Source organism: Podarcis liolepis (assembly GCF_965112155.1).
Source record: "Podarcis liolepis genome assembly, chromosome: 2".
Lineage (NCBI taxonomy): Eukaryota > Metazoa > Chordata > Lepidosauria > Squamata > Lacertidae > Podarcis > Podarcis liolepis.
The window spans coordinates 21,050,907-21,071,741 of record NC_139555.1 but is presented as its reverse complement, the minus strand read 5'-3'; the positions used below and the strand labels follow the sequence as shown (position 1 = coordinate 21,071,741).

Sequence of the window (20,835 nt, the reverse complement as noted above, 5' to 3'; positions counted from 1 at the left end):
CACTAGACTACGCTGCAGAGAGAGACAGGCAAGGCAAAACATTAATCACTACTGCTGCAAAATAATGTAAAGAGAGCATAGTATCAACTGACAGACCTCAATCATTGCATGACTGCTTTAAAAACATGTTCCTCCCTCCGCCCCAAACGTGAGAATCTGTTTAGCGAGAGCTGAAAAGATGGTTGTGTACAAAGAAGCAGGCCACCAGCACATCTCAGAGTAGTGAGATTTGCAACTATTTATTAGCTCGTTTGACACTTACTCCCCGGCCCTTAATCCTCCATGGTGGTTTTCGTCACTCCGTCCCAAAGTATCCAGCGCAGCAGCCGCACAACCCTCGCCAGCAAATGCCCCACACTGCCAAGAACACCCAAACAAGGTGCTGGTCTAAGGCCTGGCTCATACCTTTCTTTTACATAGATCCGCTGACTGATGAAGCAGAGCTCATCCTCCTCCTCAGCCGCAAAGGAAAAGGCCCCCAAGAAGTTTCAGTCCTAGCCTAAGGGAGGGCAGGCTCTATATAGCTGCATCTTCATCATTAAACATGGTGGTCCCTGCTGGCAAAAGGAGTCCGGGGCAGGGGGTGGACAGCCACACACAGGTCCAGTGGAGCCTTGGGCTTGATCCAAGCCTCAGGGCTGGGCAATTTTGGCAGCCTCTGCCTTAATAAGCGCAATCAGGTCTTGGTTGATGAGGAAGACAAAGCGCAAGCTTGCGATCTAGGGAGAAAGAGAAGGGCTGTCAGTCTGGGTGGGGTGGGGGGGCGGAAGGGAAGAAGTGAAAGCGCTGAATCTTTTACAGCAGAGCTTTCAAAACTTGTCGTGTTGGTGATACACTTTTTAGACGTGCATCATTTCACGACACAAGGAATTCAGTTTTTCTAGCAGCCGACACGCTAATGTGCCGCAACACACACTTTGGAAAGCTGTGTTTTATAGCCTAGCCCAGGGGTCGGCAACCCACGGCTCCGGAGCCGCATGTGGCTCTTTTACACATTTGCCGCGGCTCCAGGGCGGATACTAGCGAGGGGAGGAGGCGCATTGTGCGCCCCGACACTCCCCACTGTGACGGGCGCTGTACTGGCTGTGATGTCGCATGGGGGCGGTGCGTCCCGACGTCACCTTCCCGCCCGCTGTCAGATCGGACATTAAGGTAAGAAACAATATATGCAGTGTTATATTTGTTTTAAATGTTGCAATGGTTTTGCGGCTCCCTGTTTTTTCTCTCTTCGGAAACAGGTCCAAGTGGCTCTTTTTGTCTTAAAGGTTGCAGACCCCTGGCCTAGCCCACCTCAACTGAGAGGCCAAATTGGCTGCTGCAAGAAACGATGTCTTCCCAAACCGGAGGCTCTCTGGACAGGTAATAAACCAACCTTAAGGAAGTTGTCTACCTTCCAGCTAGCACCAGGCTCTTGGCGGACAGCAGCTGAAGAAACTACACCCCAGCACTTTTTATTTATTATGTTTGCTGGTTCTGTGCAGAATCAAAATTCACAACAGGCAAGGGAGTCTAGCATCCCATGGATTTAGGGCCGGGCTCAGCTGCTCTGGATACTGGCATCATCTTGTTATGGAACCATCAACCAAGAAGACTGTGAAACCTTTCACCACAAAGCAGCACAGCCCTCCGCCCTGCGCACCTCCAACAGCTCACCTCCACCACTGAGTTGTTGCTGAGCTTCCATTTGCTGCCACAAAGCACTGGGCGCCCGTCCACATAAATGGGCCGCCGGCCTTCGTTTGCCAGGAAAAAGTCGCCATTGTTCTTCAGTTTGATGACACCTGTGTGTGCGCATGGAGAGATGAGAAGTTAGACTTTCCAAGCAGAAGGAAGAAAACTGGCCACAACTGCTTGCAGAGAATGCCTCGTAAGTCAAGGGTAATTGAAACTGTGTGCTTTGTAGCAGGTTAGAGACCCTGAATCTGCAATATCCTTATTGGAAATTTTGGCTCTCAAAAGTGAGCAGCTCAGGTCAATTTTTCCAAGGCTATTTTAAAATGTGCAAACTGGGAAATGTCACTGAATGTGGACTTTCCTAATTGTGCCTTTTTAACCACCAATATATTTATTATTATTATTATTATTATTATTATTACTACTACTACTACTACTATTATTCACTTTGTGTTGCAGCCTCAAGGGCCAGCAATTTAATCTCAGGCAGATCCAACCCCCTTCTACCTGATCATCTGCATTTACAAGTTGTTTGCTAGAATAATTTATTATTTTTACCCCACCCATCTGGCTGGGTTTCCCCAGCCACTCTGTGTGGCTCCCAACAGAATATTAAAAACACAATAAAACATCAAACATTAAAAACTTCCCTAAACAGGGATGTCTTCAGATGTCTTCTATAAGTCGGATACAGTGGACGCTTGGGTTGTGAACGTGATCTGTGCGGGAGGCACACTCGCAACCCACAGCGCCGCATCTGCGCACATGCGGGTTGCAATTTGGTGTTTTGCGCATGCACCGAAACCCGGAAGTAACCCGTTCGGTGCAGTGCGCAACCCGAAAACGCGCAACCTGGAGCATCTGTAACCTAAGGTATGACTGTAGTTGTTTACTTCCTTGACATCTGATGGGAGGGCGTTCCACAGGGTGGGTGCCACTACCGAGCAGGCCCTCTGCCTGGTTCCATGCAACCTCACATCTCGCAGTGAGGGAACCGCCAGAAGGCCCTCAGAGCTGGACCTCAGTGTCCAGGCTGAACGATGGGGGTGGAGACACTCCTTCAGGTATAGTTAAAAAGTCCACATATTTCCATCTAATGTCTTGGAAGTCCTCATGTGGCCTTCAGTTACCAATTCCTGATTTAGGGCAAGGAACAGCAACTGCCTCGCCTGCAATTTCTGACACAGCAAAACACCCAAAGGCACCTTGATATCACATGGCATTCACATCAGGAACCATGGAGAGAAATTAAACAAGGAGGCGTAACTTATCAGCCATATGCAGGCACTCAAAGGGCTGCCTTCCCTTTCCATCCTGCCACAGTTTCACACCCCTTGTCCTACAAAGTCCTTCTCCCCGAGCAACTCAAAGGCAGTAGCCCAATCTCAAGCACCTTGCTTGCGGGATATTTTCCAGGCTGGCCCCTCGAGCGCTAGATCCACATCAATCTGATTGTCTTTGGTGGCTCTGCCAAGTGTGATCTGGAAGAGGAAATGAACAGAAACATTCAAGGGGACCAGCATTTTGCTCCAAGGAAATTGCAATCCACAGCCATCAAAATTAATTAGCCAAATCAACACGGCTATGGCAATCGTTCCATCAGCGCAAGCATTTTACCTTCCTTGCCAAACAGATCAACCCCCTCTCTCCTCCCTTTGCGTGCTGTTATGGGGGTTCTCCTGACCCCCTCAGAACCAATTTAGGGGTGAGCAGCGGAAGCCCCATTGCGCTAGCCGAAGTTCCTGTGTGGGCCTCTGCTAGCACGACTCATTAAGTGAATCTGGCTCACTGCGTTTTCTTACATTCTGACATGGATATTGAAGCTGCTGTTAGCAAAAGCCTGCAATCTCTTGGGAGGCTGATTCCAGATTCCACATTACAGATAAAGTTGCACCATAGCAGAAGAGGAAAATGGAGCTCCTTAGAAGTAGAATCATACTGAAGATACTTCTTACTTGTGAAAAGGAGTTATCCAACTCTTGAATGTAAATACACACACAAACACCCCTACAACTGTTATTTTTGGCTTAGAAATATAGTTGGGAATTCTGTAGAGGCTACAAATTTATATATATTGGTAAAAGGTAAAGGACCCCTGGATGGTTAAGTCCAGACAAAGGTGACTATGGGGTTGTGGCGCTCATCTCATTTTCAGGCCGAGGGAGCCAGCGTTTGTCCACAGACAGCTTTCCAGGTCATGTGGCCAGCATGACTAAACTGCTTCTGGCGCAACGTAAAACCGTGACACAAACCAGAGCGCACAGAAACACCATTTACCTTCCCACCGCAGCGGTACCTATTTATCTACTTGCGCTGGCGTGCTTTCAAACTGCTAAGTTGGCAGAAGCTGGGACAGAGCAACAGGAGCTCACTCTGTCACAGGGATTCAAACCCCCAACCTTCCGATCGGCAAGCCCAAGAGGCTCGGTGGTTTAGACCACAGTGCCACCCACCCACGTTTTAAAATTAGTGTCAGACACTGATGTTCTGTTCTGTTAATGTTGGCTCTGTTACTGACAGAACTATATGCAACTTGCTCTCTCTGATGCAATCCTACCTTGAAAAAGCTCTGCACTGTCTCAATCTAAGCCAAACGACAGACTGGACTCACCTCCCGGGAGCGCATGAGATAACGCACCATTCTTCCACGCAGCACAGCCAATGTTTGGTTATCAAAATCAGGGGAACTCATTCCTGGGAGAAAGAAAAGGAAGGATTAGACAGACATGGCCATTGGAAGGCCATGGTAACCAAAGCATACTGGGCAAGGATAGGTGGGTTGTGTCTCCAGGACTCTTACTCAGTTGCTCAGGAGCCCTTTATTTAATAGTAATAGCAGTTGTTGTTGTTGTTTATTTGCCAGCCCCCCGGGACAGCTTCCAACAAAATATCAAACACTAAAAAAACCTCCCTTGTACAGGGCTGCTTTCAGACATCTTCTAAAAGTCAGACAGAAGTTTATTTCTTTGACATCTGATGGGAGGGCGTTCCATGTTTATTCAATGAAAATTTATATATTATTGAATAAAAAAATCAACCTCTATGAAGTATTCGCTCAACAGTAGCAGTAACAGCAGACTTTACAAACAGTAGGCAATATTATTATTATTATAGAATACAACATTGTAAACTGTGCTGAGGTTTCTTAGACTAAAGCAGTATATAAATAAAACCATGAAAATGGAGGCAAAAAAGCTTTAACAAAAACAAATGCACATGGGAACATGAAGCTGCTCTTAGCAGACGTCTTAGCAGACGTCAAAAGCAATAAACAAACGCGCTTGCCTAATGTTAGCTGGAAGTCCCGGGGGAACAGGTGCCGCAACACTAGGATATGGGGTTTCTCACCCGCGAGAAGAGACATAGTGTGGCTCTTCTCTCACCTGTTATGCTGTCCACCAGCACCTGCCACTTGTGGAGCTCTTGCTCCAGTTGCCGGATTTCACGCTTCTGTCTCCGGTCTGCCACTGTCAGTTCTGCGTGGAGAAAGGCCACAAGCATCAGGAACAGATTTTTGAAAGGAAAACAAAAGTAAGGTAACTTTAAATAAATAATCATGAAAAACCAGGAGAGAGAAAGAGAGAGAAGTGGTCTTGGGGCTGGATAAATTATTCCAGTGCAGGTAAAGCTCGCTTCCGTCTAGGGTTGGACCTACATTGTTCTTCTAAACGTTTTCAGATTTAACATTCTATAATGCTTAATGCAGTTTCCCTTTGCTGGTGGCTCGCTGCTCTGCAGCGCCCTCTGGCGTTTTTAACACATTTTTACTGTTATAAACCACAAGTGTAGATCCAGCCTGCGACCATTAAGGCAAGAGTGAGGAGGCGGGGCGAGGAGAAAGCTTAGCTCCTCTCTCTGCAAGGACCCAACCCATGTTGAGAATGCTGCCTCCACAATGAAGGGGCGGTTTCCTTACATACAGAATACGTGAGGCTCAGTCCTGCTACTTGCCCATAGCTGCCCAATAGGGATTCTAACACATTTTAAAAGTGATTCGGAATTTACAGATCGGGGTTTTTTTCAGTTTCCTCCAAGAGCTGGCTCACAGGGATACACCATCCCGAATCACACAGAGTTTTATGGAGACGGAGTCATTTGAAGAGCGTTATTTTTGCTCCACCTCTTGAAACAAACAGCACCTGACTCACCATGCTCCAACACCTCGTCTCGGACATCCCTACAGGAGAGAGGAGGGAGGGAGAGGGAGAGAGATGTTAGATCTTGAATTGGTAACTGATCACTCAACTCCACTGCCTGGGCCACTTATTATATATATATATTCTCAAAAAACACTAGCCTGTGTTGGCTGGATTAGGGCTCTACCATGTGCATGTTGAGAGAAGCACAGTACAGTGGTGCCTCGCAAGATGAAAATAATTCGTTCCGCGAGTCTTTTCGTCTTGCGATGTTTTTCGTCTTGCGAAGCACGGTCCGTCGCAACTGCGCCTCTTCAAGCGGCTTTAAAAAAAAAACGCAAGACGTTTTCGTCTTGCAAAGCAAGCCCATAGGGAAATTCGTCTAGCGAAGCAACGCAAAACCGAAAAACCCTTTCGTCTAGCGAGTTTTTCGTCTTGCGAGGCATTCGTCTTGCGGGGCACCACTGTAATGCTCAAAACTGCAGCACAGCAGGAGCCAGACTGCTGGATGAAAAATGAGGAGAAACCAAACTCACCATGGACTCCACTCATTAACTAGTATTACCCTAGGTCTGAAAGGCCCCACATCTGCTCTCTCAAACAGGTGGCCTCAGGCATTAAGTCACACTGTGTCCTCATCTGGACAATGACAGCAGCAGCGACTTGTCTCAGATTTTAAGCTTTAAGGATGATGTGTGCCAACTGGGCACCGTGTTATATGTTATATTGCCCCCTAGTCTCCCTATCTAGAAATGCTTTCGTTTTCCCAGTGTCGATCTGATCAAGCCTTAGGATCAGTTAGAATGCATCAATTAACTGCTCCCACATTGAACATCTACCTAATCCGGTTTAGACCAACTTGTTTAGGGGGAAAACCCCTCTCTCTGGCCTTCTTCTTGGTCACTTTGTGTTGCAGCCTCAAGGGCCGGCAATTTAACAGGCAGATCCAACCACCTCCTATCTGATCATCTGCATTTACAAGTTGTTTGCTATAATAATAATTTTTAATTTATACCCTGCCCATCTGGCTGGGTTTCCCCAGCCACTCTGGGCGCCGTCCAACAGAATATTAAAAACACAATAAAACATCACACATTAAAAACTTCCTGATACAGGACTGCCTTCAGATGTCTTCTAAAATTCAAAATATATATTTTTAAAAATTGTCCAGTAGCACCTTAGAGACCAACTAAGTTTGTTCTGGGTATAAGCTTTCATGTGCATGCACACTTCTTCAGATTCAGATTCTAAAAGTCAGATAGTTGTTTATTTCCTTGCCATCTGAAAGAAGGGGATTCCACAGGGAGGGTGCCACTGCCGAGAAGGCCCTCTGCCTGGTTCCCTGCAACCTCACATCTCGCAGTGAGGGAACCGCCAGAAGGCCCTTGGAGCTGGACCTCAGTGCTTGGGCTGAATGATGGGGGTGGAGACCTTCAGGTATACTGGACTGAGGCTGTTTAGGGCTTTCAAGGTCAGCACCAACACTTTGAATTGTGCTCGGAAACGTACTGGGAGCCAATGAAGATCTTTCCAGACTGGTGTTATATGGTCTCAGTGGCTGCTCCCAGTCACCAGTCTAGCTGCCGCTATTCAAATTGTGTTCACATTGTAAATAAAAAAATGAAGATAGATTCCTATTCAAGCGTGGACTGGATGTGAGTTTAACTAACCCTTAGGCTAACATATGTCCAGGCTGGAACCAAAGGTTCTCCAGCCACTAAGCCAGACAAGCGTAGGCCAAGAATACTGATGGCAGAGTGTTTCTAATGAAAAGTGGGAACGCAACTGGCCTTAGCCGCACCCCTTTCACATAATAATAATAATAATTTGTTATTTACCGTATTTTTTGCCCTATAGGACACACTTTTTCCCCTCCAAAAATGAAGGGGAAATGTGTGTGCGTCCTATGGGGCGAATGCAGGCTTTCGCTGAAGCCTGGAGAGCGAGAGGGGTCGGTGCGCACCGACCCCTCTCACTCTCCAGGCTTCAGGAAGCTCTGTGCAAGCCTCGGGAGACCGGCTAAGAGGGTTGCGCAGAGCTGCCTGCAGTCCCGGGATCAGCGCAGCTCTGCGCGACCACCGGGAGCCGGTCGCAAAGTCCCGCCCCGCTCCTGGTGGCTGCGCAGAGCTGCCTGCAGTCCCGGGCTCAGCGCAGCTCTGCGCGGCCACCGGGAGCCGGTCGCGAAGTCCCGCCCCGCTCCTGGTGGCCGCGCAGAGCTGCCTGCAGTCCCGGGCTCAGCGCAGCTCTGCGCGGCCACCGGGAGCCGGTCGCGAAGTCCCGCCCCGCTCCTGGTGGCCGCGCAGAGCTGCCTGCAGTCCCCGGCTCAGCGCAGATCTGCGCGGCCACCAGGAGCCAGGCGCGAAGTCCCGCCCCGCTCCTGGTGGCCGCGCAGAGCTGCCTGCAGTCCCAGGATCAGTGCACTTCTCCCCATAGCCAGCCCCACAAGCTCGGGGGACAGCGGGGAGGCAGAGCGCGCCTTCCCGCTGTTCCCCAACCTGGTTCTTCCAGCCCCGCACCTGGGGGGGGGGGAATAAAAAAAAATTCTTTATTTCCCCCCCAAAAAACTAGGTGCGTCCTATGGGCCGGAGCGTCCTATGGGGCGCAAAATACGGTATACCCCGCCCATCTGGCTGAGTTTCCCCAGCCACTCTGGGCGGCTTCCAATCAAGTATAAAAAACAATAAAGCATTAAATATTAAAAACTTCCCTAAACAGGGCTGCCTTCAGATGTCTTTTAAAAAGCAGATAGCTGCTTATTTCCTTCACATCTGAAGGGAGGGCGTTCCACAGGGAATACAGATGGCAGAGTGTTTCTAATGAACAGAGGGAATGCAGCTGGCCTTAGCCACACCCCTTTCACTTACTTTAGTTTGCTGTCATCTATCATGTCTTCGGCATCGGAGAAGTTGAGCACCTGGTCTCCTTTGGGCAGTGGCTGCACTGGAAGAGACCAGAGAGGACAAAGGACGGTTCAGAATCCTGGCACAAGCTGCAGGTTCCAAACTTTACCTGGCAACAGATTAGCTGGCCATACCTGTTTGATCATCCAGGAGGTAGTACTGCTTCATGAGTTGCCAATGCGTCTGTAGGACCTTGGCAGTGCGGGAAGGGTAGAAAACCTCGGGGTGCTTGTGTAGGAGGTCCTGGAAGGTGTCCAGGGAGGGTTGGCTGGTCTAGGAATAAGAGAAAGGAGGCTCAAGCAGGAAGAAAAGAACCTCCGCCAAAGGCTGCTTCTCACATTTATTTTCCACGAATAGAGATTTTAACTCTAGTTAAGCCCATCAAGTTAAAAGTCAACTGTCAAGAATACGCACAGCTTGCAGCCTTAACACAGAGAACAAGAACAACATGCGTTTAGAGAAGATTGGAAAATGTTTATTGAATATATGGGAAATAACTGTGTACAGCTGAAAATGCTGGCAGCATTAAGATAAATTCAACAGTGTAAATAAGTTTTGATGGATGCAATAATGGAATCCTGAATGATATAGTGTTTGTAAAATATGCAGGCATTTATGATATGTAAAATGAACCATAGAAAGAGAAGAAAGGAAGTCACTGATATTTTAAGGATGTAAAAATGAGTACTTTAAAATTGTAAAGCAGAAAATCTAATAAAAATTAGAGGGGGGGGCGAAAGAACTGTTATGATTTCTAGAAAGACGAGAATGAAATTTACAGGCCGCAAACATTGTGTAGCCATTCAATCACCTCAAAATTATACAAGGGAGGCCTTCAAGAAATTGTTGCTGCGTGGAATGTTTCTCTTTGGGCTTCCAGCTTAGCCAGTGAATGCCCTTTGAGAAACTCTGTTCCATTATCCTTCGTCCCTTGGTCTTTTTGCAGCACCCCCTACCCCAGTTACAGAGACAGGGCATTCTGCGCACTCGTTTCTGGTTATCTCCCTCCCTTCAGGCTCATTTTTCTAATGATTACAACCATTTCTGCAAACCTCAGGGTTTCCCCCAAACCTGTTGACAACCCTCTTTCATGAGTAAGTGGTGTCATTTTGGGTACATAAAGACAACGCTTAGAAATGGAGTGTGCTATTAGTATACAAGATATTACAATCTCTCACGCACACAAATATTTACACACATAAAGAAGAAAAGGTTTGTAAATGCCAGGGTGGCTGTTATATCAAGCAAGCCACTTGCTATACAGGGTACGGCAAAACTCTACCAAAAATCATCAGGGAGAAAAGGAGCTACTCTGAACCCTGCCTTGCTTTTCTCTAAGGCAGGCTTTCTCAACCTGTGGGTCCCCAGATGTTGTTGAACTACAACTCCCATCACCCCTAGCTAGCAAGGCCAGAGCTCAGGGATGATGGGAGTTGTAGTCCAACAACATCTGGGGACCCACAAGTTGAGAACCGCTGCTCGAAGGCATGGGTAGGCAAACTAAGGCCCGGGGGCCGGATCCGGCCCAATCGCCTTCTAAATCCAGCCTACGGACAGTCCTGGAATCAGCGTGTATTTACATGAGTAGAATGTGTGCTTTTAATTAAAATGGATCTCTGGGTTATTTGTGGGGCATAGGAATTTGTTCATTCCCCCCACCCCAAATATAGTCCGGCCCCCCACAAGGTCTGAGGAACAGTGGACCGGCCCCCTGCTGAAAGTTTGCTGACCCCTGCTCTAAGGTAACCAGGGCTGCAGCTAAGTAGCCGTTCTTGATGCTTACCGATCCCACTTTGCTTAGCAGCTGCTCCTCTGCTTTGCTGAAAAGCACTTTACTCTGCATAGAGGCTATGGCTTCCGGATGCAGCTGCCGCATGGCCTGGCAAGACAGCCTGGTGGAGGAAGGGGAAAAGAGAATAAAAAGGGACCAGTCGCCCCACACCAAACAGCAACCAGTGGCATTCACCCAAGAAAATATAGAACTTAAAAAAGAAAAGGAAAACATAAACAGGGGTGTGTAGTTGGTTTTCTATCCTCACAAATGCCAAGACGGACCCATAGGGAGTCTCATTTGTGCAATCAAAACCCACTTTTATTAGGGGTAAGCACTCTTAAAACTTCCAATAAGCCTCATAAATGCCTTAACCCCAGAAACACAAGCAAAATTGCCTTCTTAGGTGAGGTTTGGATATGCCAAAGAGGCAATTCACTTTCAGGCATTGAGGAAGCAGGGAACAAACGCTTCCCAGTGAAACCAGCTCTGCTCTCAGCAGCTGTTTGGAAACAAACAGTGCTGAGATTCCATCTTTCAGTGCCATCTCATCAAGAAGCCTGACTTTATTTTATTTTTAAAGGGGACTAAATTGAGAATATCGCATCCTTCCTCCTACTCTGCAGGGCTGCAGAACGAAGAGGAAAGGACAGTAAAGGAACTTCCTTGCCCATACACAGAGCCTTCCATTCCGAAAACGAACTTCAAAGGCAAGTCCCGTTCATTTCAAAAGAATTTACTTCCAAGTACAGTGGTGCCCCGTAAGACGAATGCCTCGCAAGACGGAAAACTCGCAAGACGAAAGAGTTTTCCGTTTTGGAGGTGCTTCGCAAAACGAATTTCCTATGGGCTTGCTTCGCAAGACGACAATGCCTTGCGAGTTCCTGGTTTTTTTCCCCTTTCCCCCCCTTTTTCTAAGCCGCTAAGCCGCTTATCAGCTGATCCGATCAGCAGATAAGCCACTAAAAGCCGCTAATCCGTCAATGGGCTTGCTTCGCAAGACGAAAAAACCGCTAGACGAAGAGAATCACAGAACGGATTCTTTTCGTCTTGCGAGGCACCACTGTAAGAGCGTTTATGAAAACTTTCGGAGCTAGGTGAAAACCATGTTCCTCTACCGGTACAACGGATTGTCTTCCCTCCCATCACAAGCTGATCTAGTCCTAGTCCTCAAATGGAGATGGTCCATAGATGCACGTTGTCCTTGGGAGACAAGACACCCCTTTAATAGGATCAATCCCCATACCTCCCACTCTGAGAAAGGTGGAGGAGAAAACTTACTTGGAAATCACGGGGTCATAGAGCAGAGCGTACCACCTCTCCTGGATCTCCCGCAGATTAAAACGGCAGCTGAACTTCACTCCCAGGTGCACAGAGGTCAAGTCATTGGTCTTCAGAGAGGAAGAGAAAGAGAAATTACTCTTGGGAATACAGTGGACGCTTGGGTTGTGAGCGTGATCCGTGCGGGAGGCATGTTCGCAACCTGCAGTGTTCGCAACCCGCGATGCGCGGGTTGCGATTTGGTGCTTCTGCGCATGCACAAAGCGCGATTTAGCGCTTCTGCACATGCGCCGAAACCCGGAAGTAACCGTTCCGGTACTTCCAGGGTTGGCACGGTACGCAACCCGAAACGTCTGTAACCCGAGGTATGACTGTAATGACTCTTCCTTGCATGTAACAGATGTCTGTGAAGCCTGACCATACGAATCACAGTCGCTCACACAGAGATGCCCAAATCTCCGTGGACAACCATGCTCCAGCCTAGGGCAAGCAGACTATTTTGAAAAAGGCAGAAAGGAACCCCATTGGCTTCAACTGCTTTGTGCTCAAACAGAACACACTGGACGACGAAGTAAGAGGGTTATTGTTCTTATTTTGTTTTTATGTATTGTGATCTTTTCTGTGAACCGCCCTGAGACCTCCAGGTATAGGGCAGCACAATACAAATACCTTTATTGGCATTACAAGTTAAGACATTTCAAATCACTAGGATAAATTTAAAATGGAGAGGGATGAGGCTGTTGACGGTTACAAGGCACTTGATTGTTCTGTTTCACCCTGTCTATTCCCTAGAGCAGTGATGGCCAAACTTGGCCCTCCAGCTGTTTTTGGACTACAACTCCCATCATCCCTAGTTAACAGGACCAGGGGTCAGGGATGATGGGAATTGTAGTCCCAAAACAGCTGGAGGGCCGAGTTTGACCATGACTGCCCTAGTGGGATGATTCATTAAGAACCCTTTTGGGTAAGATGGAGATTTAAAAGGGCAGTATATAAATTTAATAAATAAATAAAAAGGTAATTACTGAGCAATGTTGAAAATGTATGGAATTAGAACACGTGAGAATATATATCAGCGGTTCTCAACCTGTGGGTCCCCAGATGTTGTTGGACTACAACTCCTATCATCCCTGAGCTCTGGCCTTGCTAGCTAGGGGTGATGGGAGTTATAGTTCAACAACATCTGGGGACCCACAGGTTGAGAAAGGCTGATATATATATGAAGCTGCCTTATATGGTCCATCTAGCTCACTTACTGTCTACACAACCTGGCAGCAGCTCACCAGAAAATGTGGGAACGCAAGGCCCCAGGAACATACCCAGGCCAATATGGCAACAGAGAATGGGCTCAGGGCATTACAGATGTCATTATTTTAACATCTGCACATGGAAGACTGCCTGGGAGCCTCACTTCAGTCACTATGAGTTTCTTGAAATCAAATACTGTTCCTGATCCACTGTGGATCTTGATTTTAAGAACGCCTGGCATCCCTATATCTGCATCTATCTATCTATATGCCTTAACCCTGTTCTGCTACCTGAAGCACAGCGTTGATCAGCAACAAATCATCAGTGGGTTTCCAGCGGCCCAAATCCTTGTTGACCTGCAAGGGCTGCTTGCTCTTCTTCATCCGCTTGGTGAGGCTGGGGTTTGGAGCTGGGCTTGGAGTGACAGGTGCAGAGACAGATTTGGACACCTGCGGAAGCAGAGGTTGGCATTCAGACTACAACAGGCACAGCAACACAACGAAGCCAAAATGTAGCAGAGAGCCATGGCCACTGACAAATTGCATCGCAAGGTTACTTAAGGGGCACCCGCAAGAGCACTGGACAGCACTGAGATGAAAACGTTTGCAAGGATTTTAAAAGCATCAAATTTGAATAATGTGGCCACAGATCTGCTATGGTGGCTCTTAACGAGGGAGGTATATGTCACCCAACTCACCTTCTTCTTCTCACTGGAAGAGGGTTCACTGCCAGAGCAGCGCCCTGGCTCTACCCCACTGGGACCCTTGGCCCGACTGGATGATTTGGCAAGGCTGCTCTCTACCAGTTCATCATCAAACTTCTTCCGCTTGATGAACCTAGAATGAGGAAATTCTGTATTATATTGCAGCAAGTTACCTCCACCAATGGCCTCATCAGCACTGCTACAAACAATATGAATATGGGTTGTCAATGGAACTTCCTGAAGGCTGAAGTCCACAAAGGGATTCAGAATGACTGGGGGGTTTCCCCACTTAAAGGAATTTGTTTACAAGAACAGTGAAGAAGAAGGGGAAGAGGAAGAAGAACAGCAACAACAACCTTTATATCCCACCCATCTGGCTGGATTTCCCCACCCAGTCTGGGCGGCTTACAGCATATATAAAAACCTAATCAAACATAAAAAAGCAGAATATCTTATACAGACCATAAACCAGTAAATCAGTAAAAACTAATAATACTAATTATAATAGTAGTAGTAGTAACAATAAGAATACTAATACTAATACTAATAATAATAATAATAATAAAGTTTACAGTTATACCCAAATTAAAATAACCATCAACCCCAAGTAAACATTTAACCAACCCCAACCCAACAAAAACAAAACAGAGGAACAAAAATTAGAACCGTTTAAACCGTTATAAAACATTTTAGCCTAGAGTTGTTCCAGCAATGTCCCTCCGGCCTCCCAGGAGCCTTTTTTAGCTGTTTGAGTGAGTCTGGGCCCCAGCCCCTAGGCCTGGTGGAAATGGGCCTTGCAGCAAGGAGCAATCCATTCCTTTGCCTGCATTTGTTTTAAACCGACTTTAATATTGTATTGTGCGTAGGGCAGGTAAGAAATCAAACAAAAATGGTCAAAGCCTGGACCGTAAGGGGAAATGAATAAGGTGCCAGGTTACAACTCTGAATGGGGCATATTTGGTTCTGAACCCACCAGGACCACACTTGCAGTTACAGTGGACGCTCGGGTTGCGAACGTGATCCGTGCTGGATGCACGTTCACAACCAGCAGTATCGCGTCTGCACACGCGTGGGTTGCGATTCGGCGCTTCTGTGCATGCGCAAAGCGCGATTTAGTGCTTCTGCGCATGCGCAACCGCCGAAACCCGGAAGTAACCCATTCTGGTACTTCCGGGTTTCGGCGGTCTATAACCTGAAAAAACGCAACCTGAAGCATCTGTAAACCCAAGGTATGACTGTATTTATATGAGCCCTTTGCGAATAAGATGAATACAAAGGGGCTGCAGGCAGCACCGCTCCTCCTAGCTTCTCATATGTTGAGGCATAACTTACAGAGTGGAGGACAGAATCTTTTCCACCTGTGGAAACTCCCTGTGTGATTTGGAAGTCAGGGTTTTAAACTGTCCACGACTAGAAAAGGCTCTCCACTTCAGAAGCCATCCCTCAACAGACACGGGGCCAGACTAGAAAAGCTAACCAACAAACTGAAACTAACATGGGGACCAGCAAAAGAGGATCGCTTCACCCCAGTATGTTCCCCCCTTTATCACATACACATCTCAACAAAACAACATAGCGCCCCGCCCCCTATAGAATACAAATTGATATAGCTAACTTGACGCAACAACCCCTCTCCTACACAAAGAAAACTCACTGCAAGCAACTAAATTCACCCAATCATGCTACGGGCTCTCCAAGCCCCCACACTGCCAACAAAATCAAACAGGTAAAAGAACCTATCATCACAATGCTGAGACAAAAAACTCTGCACATGCACTAAGCAAAAGAAAGAAAAATATCATGCCCACTTCTTTCTCACCACCGCAACCTCACAATGTCTATAACAGCAGAGTCTCACACCAAACGTAACTGACCTGTAGAAAGGACTCGATGAATTGAGAACAAAGACATTGTATGTACCCTTGTTAACTATGAAAATACTTTAATAAAAACAACTATTTTAAAAAACCCACAGATACAGGGCCAGGAGAAGCTGCTTAACTTAAGGAATAGGGTAAAATGCACAGCTCCTTTAGAGCCATGTTGCCCCTTCATGTGAGTCGTATTGTAGGATTGTAGTCACATTGTTTTGGGTTCCTCCTCCTAATTAAAAGAGCTTTTAGGGTTTTATGCTGTGGCCCCACAGGTGAATTTCCCAGTTATCTTCAGAACAGTAGAAACCCCTAGGGGGAAAAGGAGCCAGACTATTTATCTACCCTTTAGCACCTGGATTTCAGGGGGAGGGGGGGAACCATAGCCAACCCACAATGATCTCTATTCTACTCAGCTGCTCCAGTCTCCAAGCTCAGGCACCAGGTGTCCTCCTTTTCCCTAGCTCAGAGGTTTTCAACCTTTTTGAATCCATGGCTCCCTTGACCAACTACATTCTTTCTGCGGCACCCCTGTGGGGCTCAGGAGCCCAGTAATGTCACCCCTTGCCTGCAGAGCTGCAGCTTCTCACCCTTTTTCAAACATGCCCCCTTGTGCAATGTTCCCTCAGCCTTCTCTCCTCTCCCCTCTCCTTGGAAGTCCTCTGGGTAGCTGCTGCTGCTGTCCCTGATCTCTGACCCACCCACTCTGCCCCAAAGAGAGGTGCCTTCTCACGCTGCCCCATGGGCCTGGGAAGAGGATGCCACCAGCCTTAGCGGCCTGAGGGAGACTGGCCAAAGGTGAATGTGAGGCCAGCACCTTACATTGGGAGGCAGCAATGGCAGCAGCGGGCACCGCCAGTCCTGTATGGTGGAAATACTCTCCTTTGGAGCTGGGCACTCAGCTCCCAGGCAGGCCTTGCACACTGTAAGCGCAAGAAAGGCCAGCATGCCTAGGCTCCCACTTGTCCGTCCATTCCCAACAGCAAGGACTGGCTGGCTGGGCTTCCTCGCCCACTTGCTTGCTTACTCTGTCCACCTCAGCTCCTGGCAACCAGCACCCCTTGGCCAGCCCCACAGGCACCATTCGCCCGGGGAGCTAGTAGCCAGGGCTGCTGCAACAAACAGCTATGCAGGCTTTTGGGAGGCAGAGACACGAGAGGACATCAGAGGGAGGGAGGGAGGGAGGGACAAAGGCCAATATTGCCCTGAATATCATTCAAGGCATCCCAAGGTGCCACGGAACACTGGTTGAAAACCACTGCCCAATGTTGCCTCCCCAACCCAGCATGGTACCTGGAAGAACTGCGCCGTTTTGGAATGGCACCCGACACTTGTGAGGAGCTCCTTTTTTGCCCTGCCAGGGACTCTTCGTCTTCAGAGCGGCTCGCTGTGCCCGACGCCATCAGTCTGGAATACAACACGTCTGCGACAGAAAAATAAACAAAATCACTGGCTGCACTACTGCTCTGTTTTAATACCATGCTGGGCTAATTTTAACCATGTGGCGAATACTGGATGCTGCAGAGGATAAGCAGTAAGGTCTCTCTGCCCCCCCCCCCCCCGGCACTCATTCACAGAGTTGTCTATTGATTCACCCATAACCTGGCAGCCCCAGGCATTCAGAAATCAATGGAGTTTGGTTTTGCTCCACAAGAACCCTTTGTTTGTGTACAGTGGTACCTCGGGTTACAGACGCTTCAGGTTACAGACTCCGCTAACCCAGAAATAGTACCTTGGGTTAAGAACTTTGCTTCAGGGTGAGAACAGAAATCACGCGGTGGCAGCAGGAGGCCCCATTAGCTAAAGTGGTACGTCAGGTTAAGAACAGTTTCAGGTTAAGAATGGACCTCCAGAACGAATTAAGTTCTTAACCCGCAGTACCACTGTATTCCTAAATACATTTACCTGGAAATGTACCATCTGAGAAACTTGCTTGCTTCTAAGGAAATGTCCTCAGCCACTTTTTATTATTACACAGAGAACACCTTCCATGGAAATGGCTTCCACAAATCTATTGTCACAATGTTAATACAGTACTAACATTTGGGGCGATCCAAGGAAGCTGAATGCTGGAACATTCAGGATACACAAAAGGATGATTATTCAACATGCTCTACATGGGGCTGCCCTTGAAGGGACGTGGGTGGTGCTGTGGGTTAAACCGCAGAGCCTAGGACTTGCCGATCAGAAGGTTGGCGGTTCGAATCCCCATGACGGGGTGAGCTTCCATTGCTCGGTCCCTGCTCCTGCCCACCTAGCAGTTTGAAAGCACGTCAAAGTGCAAGTAGATAAATAGGTACCGCTCCGGCGGGAAGGTAAACGGTGTTTCCGTGCGCTGCTCTGGTTTCGCCAGAAGCGGCTTAGTCATGCTGGTCACATGACCCGGAAGCTGTACGCCGGCTCCCTCGGCCAATAAAGCGAGATGAGCGCCGCAACCCCAGAGTTGGTCACGACTGGACCTAGTGGTCAGGGGTACCTTTACCTATGTGGGGCTGCCCTTGAAGACAACTTGGAAGTTTTGACTGGTGCAAAATCCAGCAGCCACATAGCTAAGAGCAAAGGCCATGGGGCTGAGCAGTCGTCTCCCAGCACCAGCTTCTAGAATTCTAAAAACAGACTGGCTATTGGGCAAACCAGAGGTTGAGACTTTGGTCTGATCCAGCAGGACTTTCTTTTCAATGTGGCTTTTCACATCATCCCCTGCCTGACCCCTTTAACTGGGAACTGAGCCTGGGGGGCTCCTGCAACTGAACTAGCACCAGAGAACTAGTTTCAGTCCAGGCCGTCTGGAGCTGCACAGCAACCGCCCACTCTTTGCCCCCCAAAAAGGGTATATCTGTGGCTGGTAGTTGCTACACATTCACTCAGTTTATGGCATGCCCAAACATTTATAGAGCTGCCATACGTCCGGAATTTCCCAGGCATAGACAGTCGTCGGAAACAGTGTCCAGGAGGAAACCACTGAAATCTCCAGGAAAATCCAGACAAATGGCAGCTCATGCCAGAAATGTAAATTTTGTAGAATTCCATTTTTTTAAAAAGCACTCAACAACTTTTCTGCCTGGGTTTTCACTTTTTGAAATATGGCAACCGTATTTTTAAGTTTTAACAGGGTTGAGTTGCTTACAGCTGGGACAGCTGAGCCAGGGCTCTTAAACCCAGGGTCGTGGGTTCAAATCCCACATTGGGCAAAAGATTCCTGCATTGCAGGAGGTTGGACTAGATGACCCTTGTGGTCCCTTTCCAACTCTTATTCTGTGGTGAAGCAGCTAGTGTGACAAATTTGCGCCGGGGACACAAAAATTCAGAGCTCCACTCAAGGGCATGGACAGTTAATTAAATCAGTATGGGGTTGCCGTATTTCAAAAAGTTAAAATCCAGACATAAAAGTTGTTGAGCTTTACAAAATCTCGAAGAACTTGGACGTTTCTGAGCGATTCCGGGGATGTGCGTCCGGGAAATTCCGGACGTATGGCACCGCGGGTTCTAATCGGCGGGAGAGCGCGGGCAGAAGCTACTCAATCTGCGCAGGCTTGCAGGAGTTTCGCCCTGAATCTCGCTCGAACCCGACGCGAGGGGAGAAACACAGGCGTCGCGCGCCTGCGCAGCGCCGCCGCCCTCCCTCCTCGTCCGCTGTCGCGCATGCGCTTTCCACCCTCAGCACTGCCGTTTTCGCCCTTAACCGACTGTGGGAAATGTTTCCCCGGCTTAACGGTGGTCCACCTCCGAGGTTTTAGAAAAAGTTGCCCCGAAAATGCCTCACCATTCCCGAAAGTTACGACGGCTCCTGCCTCTCTCCGACGTCCATCTCGGAGACGCGAAAGAAAGCTGAATCACTTCCGGGGGGGGAAAGGAAGGAGTCCACGAAGCCACTTCCGGTTTGTCATAGAGAAGCCCAAGCGAAGCCGAGACGGCCATCTTTGTTAAAGGTACAACAGTTGTTTGGGGTACCCAAAAACCGCGTAAACAGCATTTCCATGGCAATGTGCCGCGAATATATTTATTATTATTATTATTATTATTATTATTATTATTATTATTATTATTATTATTATTATTATTATTATTATTATTATTATTATTTTTATACACACACACACTTTTATATTTTCTGTTTTACAATTTAAAGTACTCATTTTTACATCTTTAAGATATCAATGACCTCCCTTCTTCTCTTGCCTTATCATTTTTTTTAATTACTGATTTTTTAATTAATTTATTTGCATGCCGGCTGCTAGGCATGTTGGTTTTGATTCCCAATAAATTGGAACAAACGAAAAGAGGTGCTTACTAGCCTGTGGAATTCACTGCCATATGAAAGGCTGAATGACTTAAAAAGGGGTTTAGGCAAATTCATAAACGTATCAATGGCTGTTATGCATGATGAATAATAGAACCTTCGTGTTTAGAATTGTGAATGGCAGTTCCTGAGGAGCAACAGCAGGAGAAGAGTAAAAAAATTCCTTCCAGTAGCACCTTAAAGACCAACTAAGTTAGTTGGTCTTTAAGGTGCTACTGGAAGGAATTTTTTTATTTTGACTATGGCAGACCAACACGGCTACCTATCTACTACTGAAAGCAGGAGAAGAGGGTTGCCTTCAAGTGCTGCTTGGGGGCTTCTCGGAAATACCTGATTGGCGCTGTGGGACACAGGGTGTTGGACTAGATTTGGTCATCTGAGTTTGTGAATGGAGCTTGGTCTTTGGGCTCCAAGCTATGTAGTGCCCAAGTTCTTCTTTACTGTGCAGTCCTAAACTTAGTGGGTTACTGCTAAGTAGACATATATAGGATCGCGCTGTAGGCTTTTTCTGCTTGTCCAACCCTGCTAATGTGCTGCTCTGAGCTAAGCTACGGTTTGGCTTAGCATGTGGTTTGAACCTCTGGGTAGAATCTAGACACATATAAAAATTGTTCTGAATATGCTTTGCTTTAAAGCGTTTTGAAAAATGCATTGAGTTCTCCATAAGGCTCACCATTGCCATCTGGTATCATATTGTATATTGCACTTAAAACACACTTAAAATGTTTTACAGTCATACCTCGAGTTGAATGTGCTTCGGGTTGAGCGTGTTCGAGTTGCGCTCCATGGCAACCCGGAAGTAACGGAGTGTGTTACTTTCGGGTTTTGCTGCTCGCGCATGCGCAGATGGTCAAAAATGACGTCACACGCATGCACGGAAGCGGCAAAACGTGACCCACGCGCCGTCGCGTCTTGCGTTCCATTCGGGATGTGAACAGTGCTCCAGAACGG

The 20,835-nt window shown here is 47.6% G+C and overlaps 1 protein-coding gene across 1 annotated transcript; it reads right to left on the bottom strand.

The window, feature by feature from the left end:
* Nucleotides 1-223: 223 nt before the first annotated feature.
* On the bottom strand, nt 224-19,493 carry MCRS1 (microspherule protein 1). Its single transcript, XM_083490267.1, has 14 exons — nt 19,348-19,493; nt 16,878-17,007; nt 13,708-13,846; nt 13,301-13,459; nt 11,763-11,872; nt 10,494-10,602; nt 8,845-8,983; nt 8,675-8,750; nt 5,823-5,851; nt 5,058-5,150; nt 4,286-4,368; nt 3,068-3,155; nt 1,654-1,781; nt 224-719 (listed from the first exon to the last, which is right to left on the bottom strand). Exons 2-14 carry the CDS (start codon nt 16,985-16,987, stop codon nt 633-635), a joined length of 1,350 nt encoding a protein of 449 aa, XP_083346393.1. The 5' UTR covers nt 16,988-17,007; nt 19,348-19,493; the 3' UTR covers nt 224-632.
* Nucleotides 19,494-20,835: the final 1,342 nt, after the last annotated feature.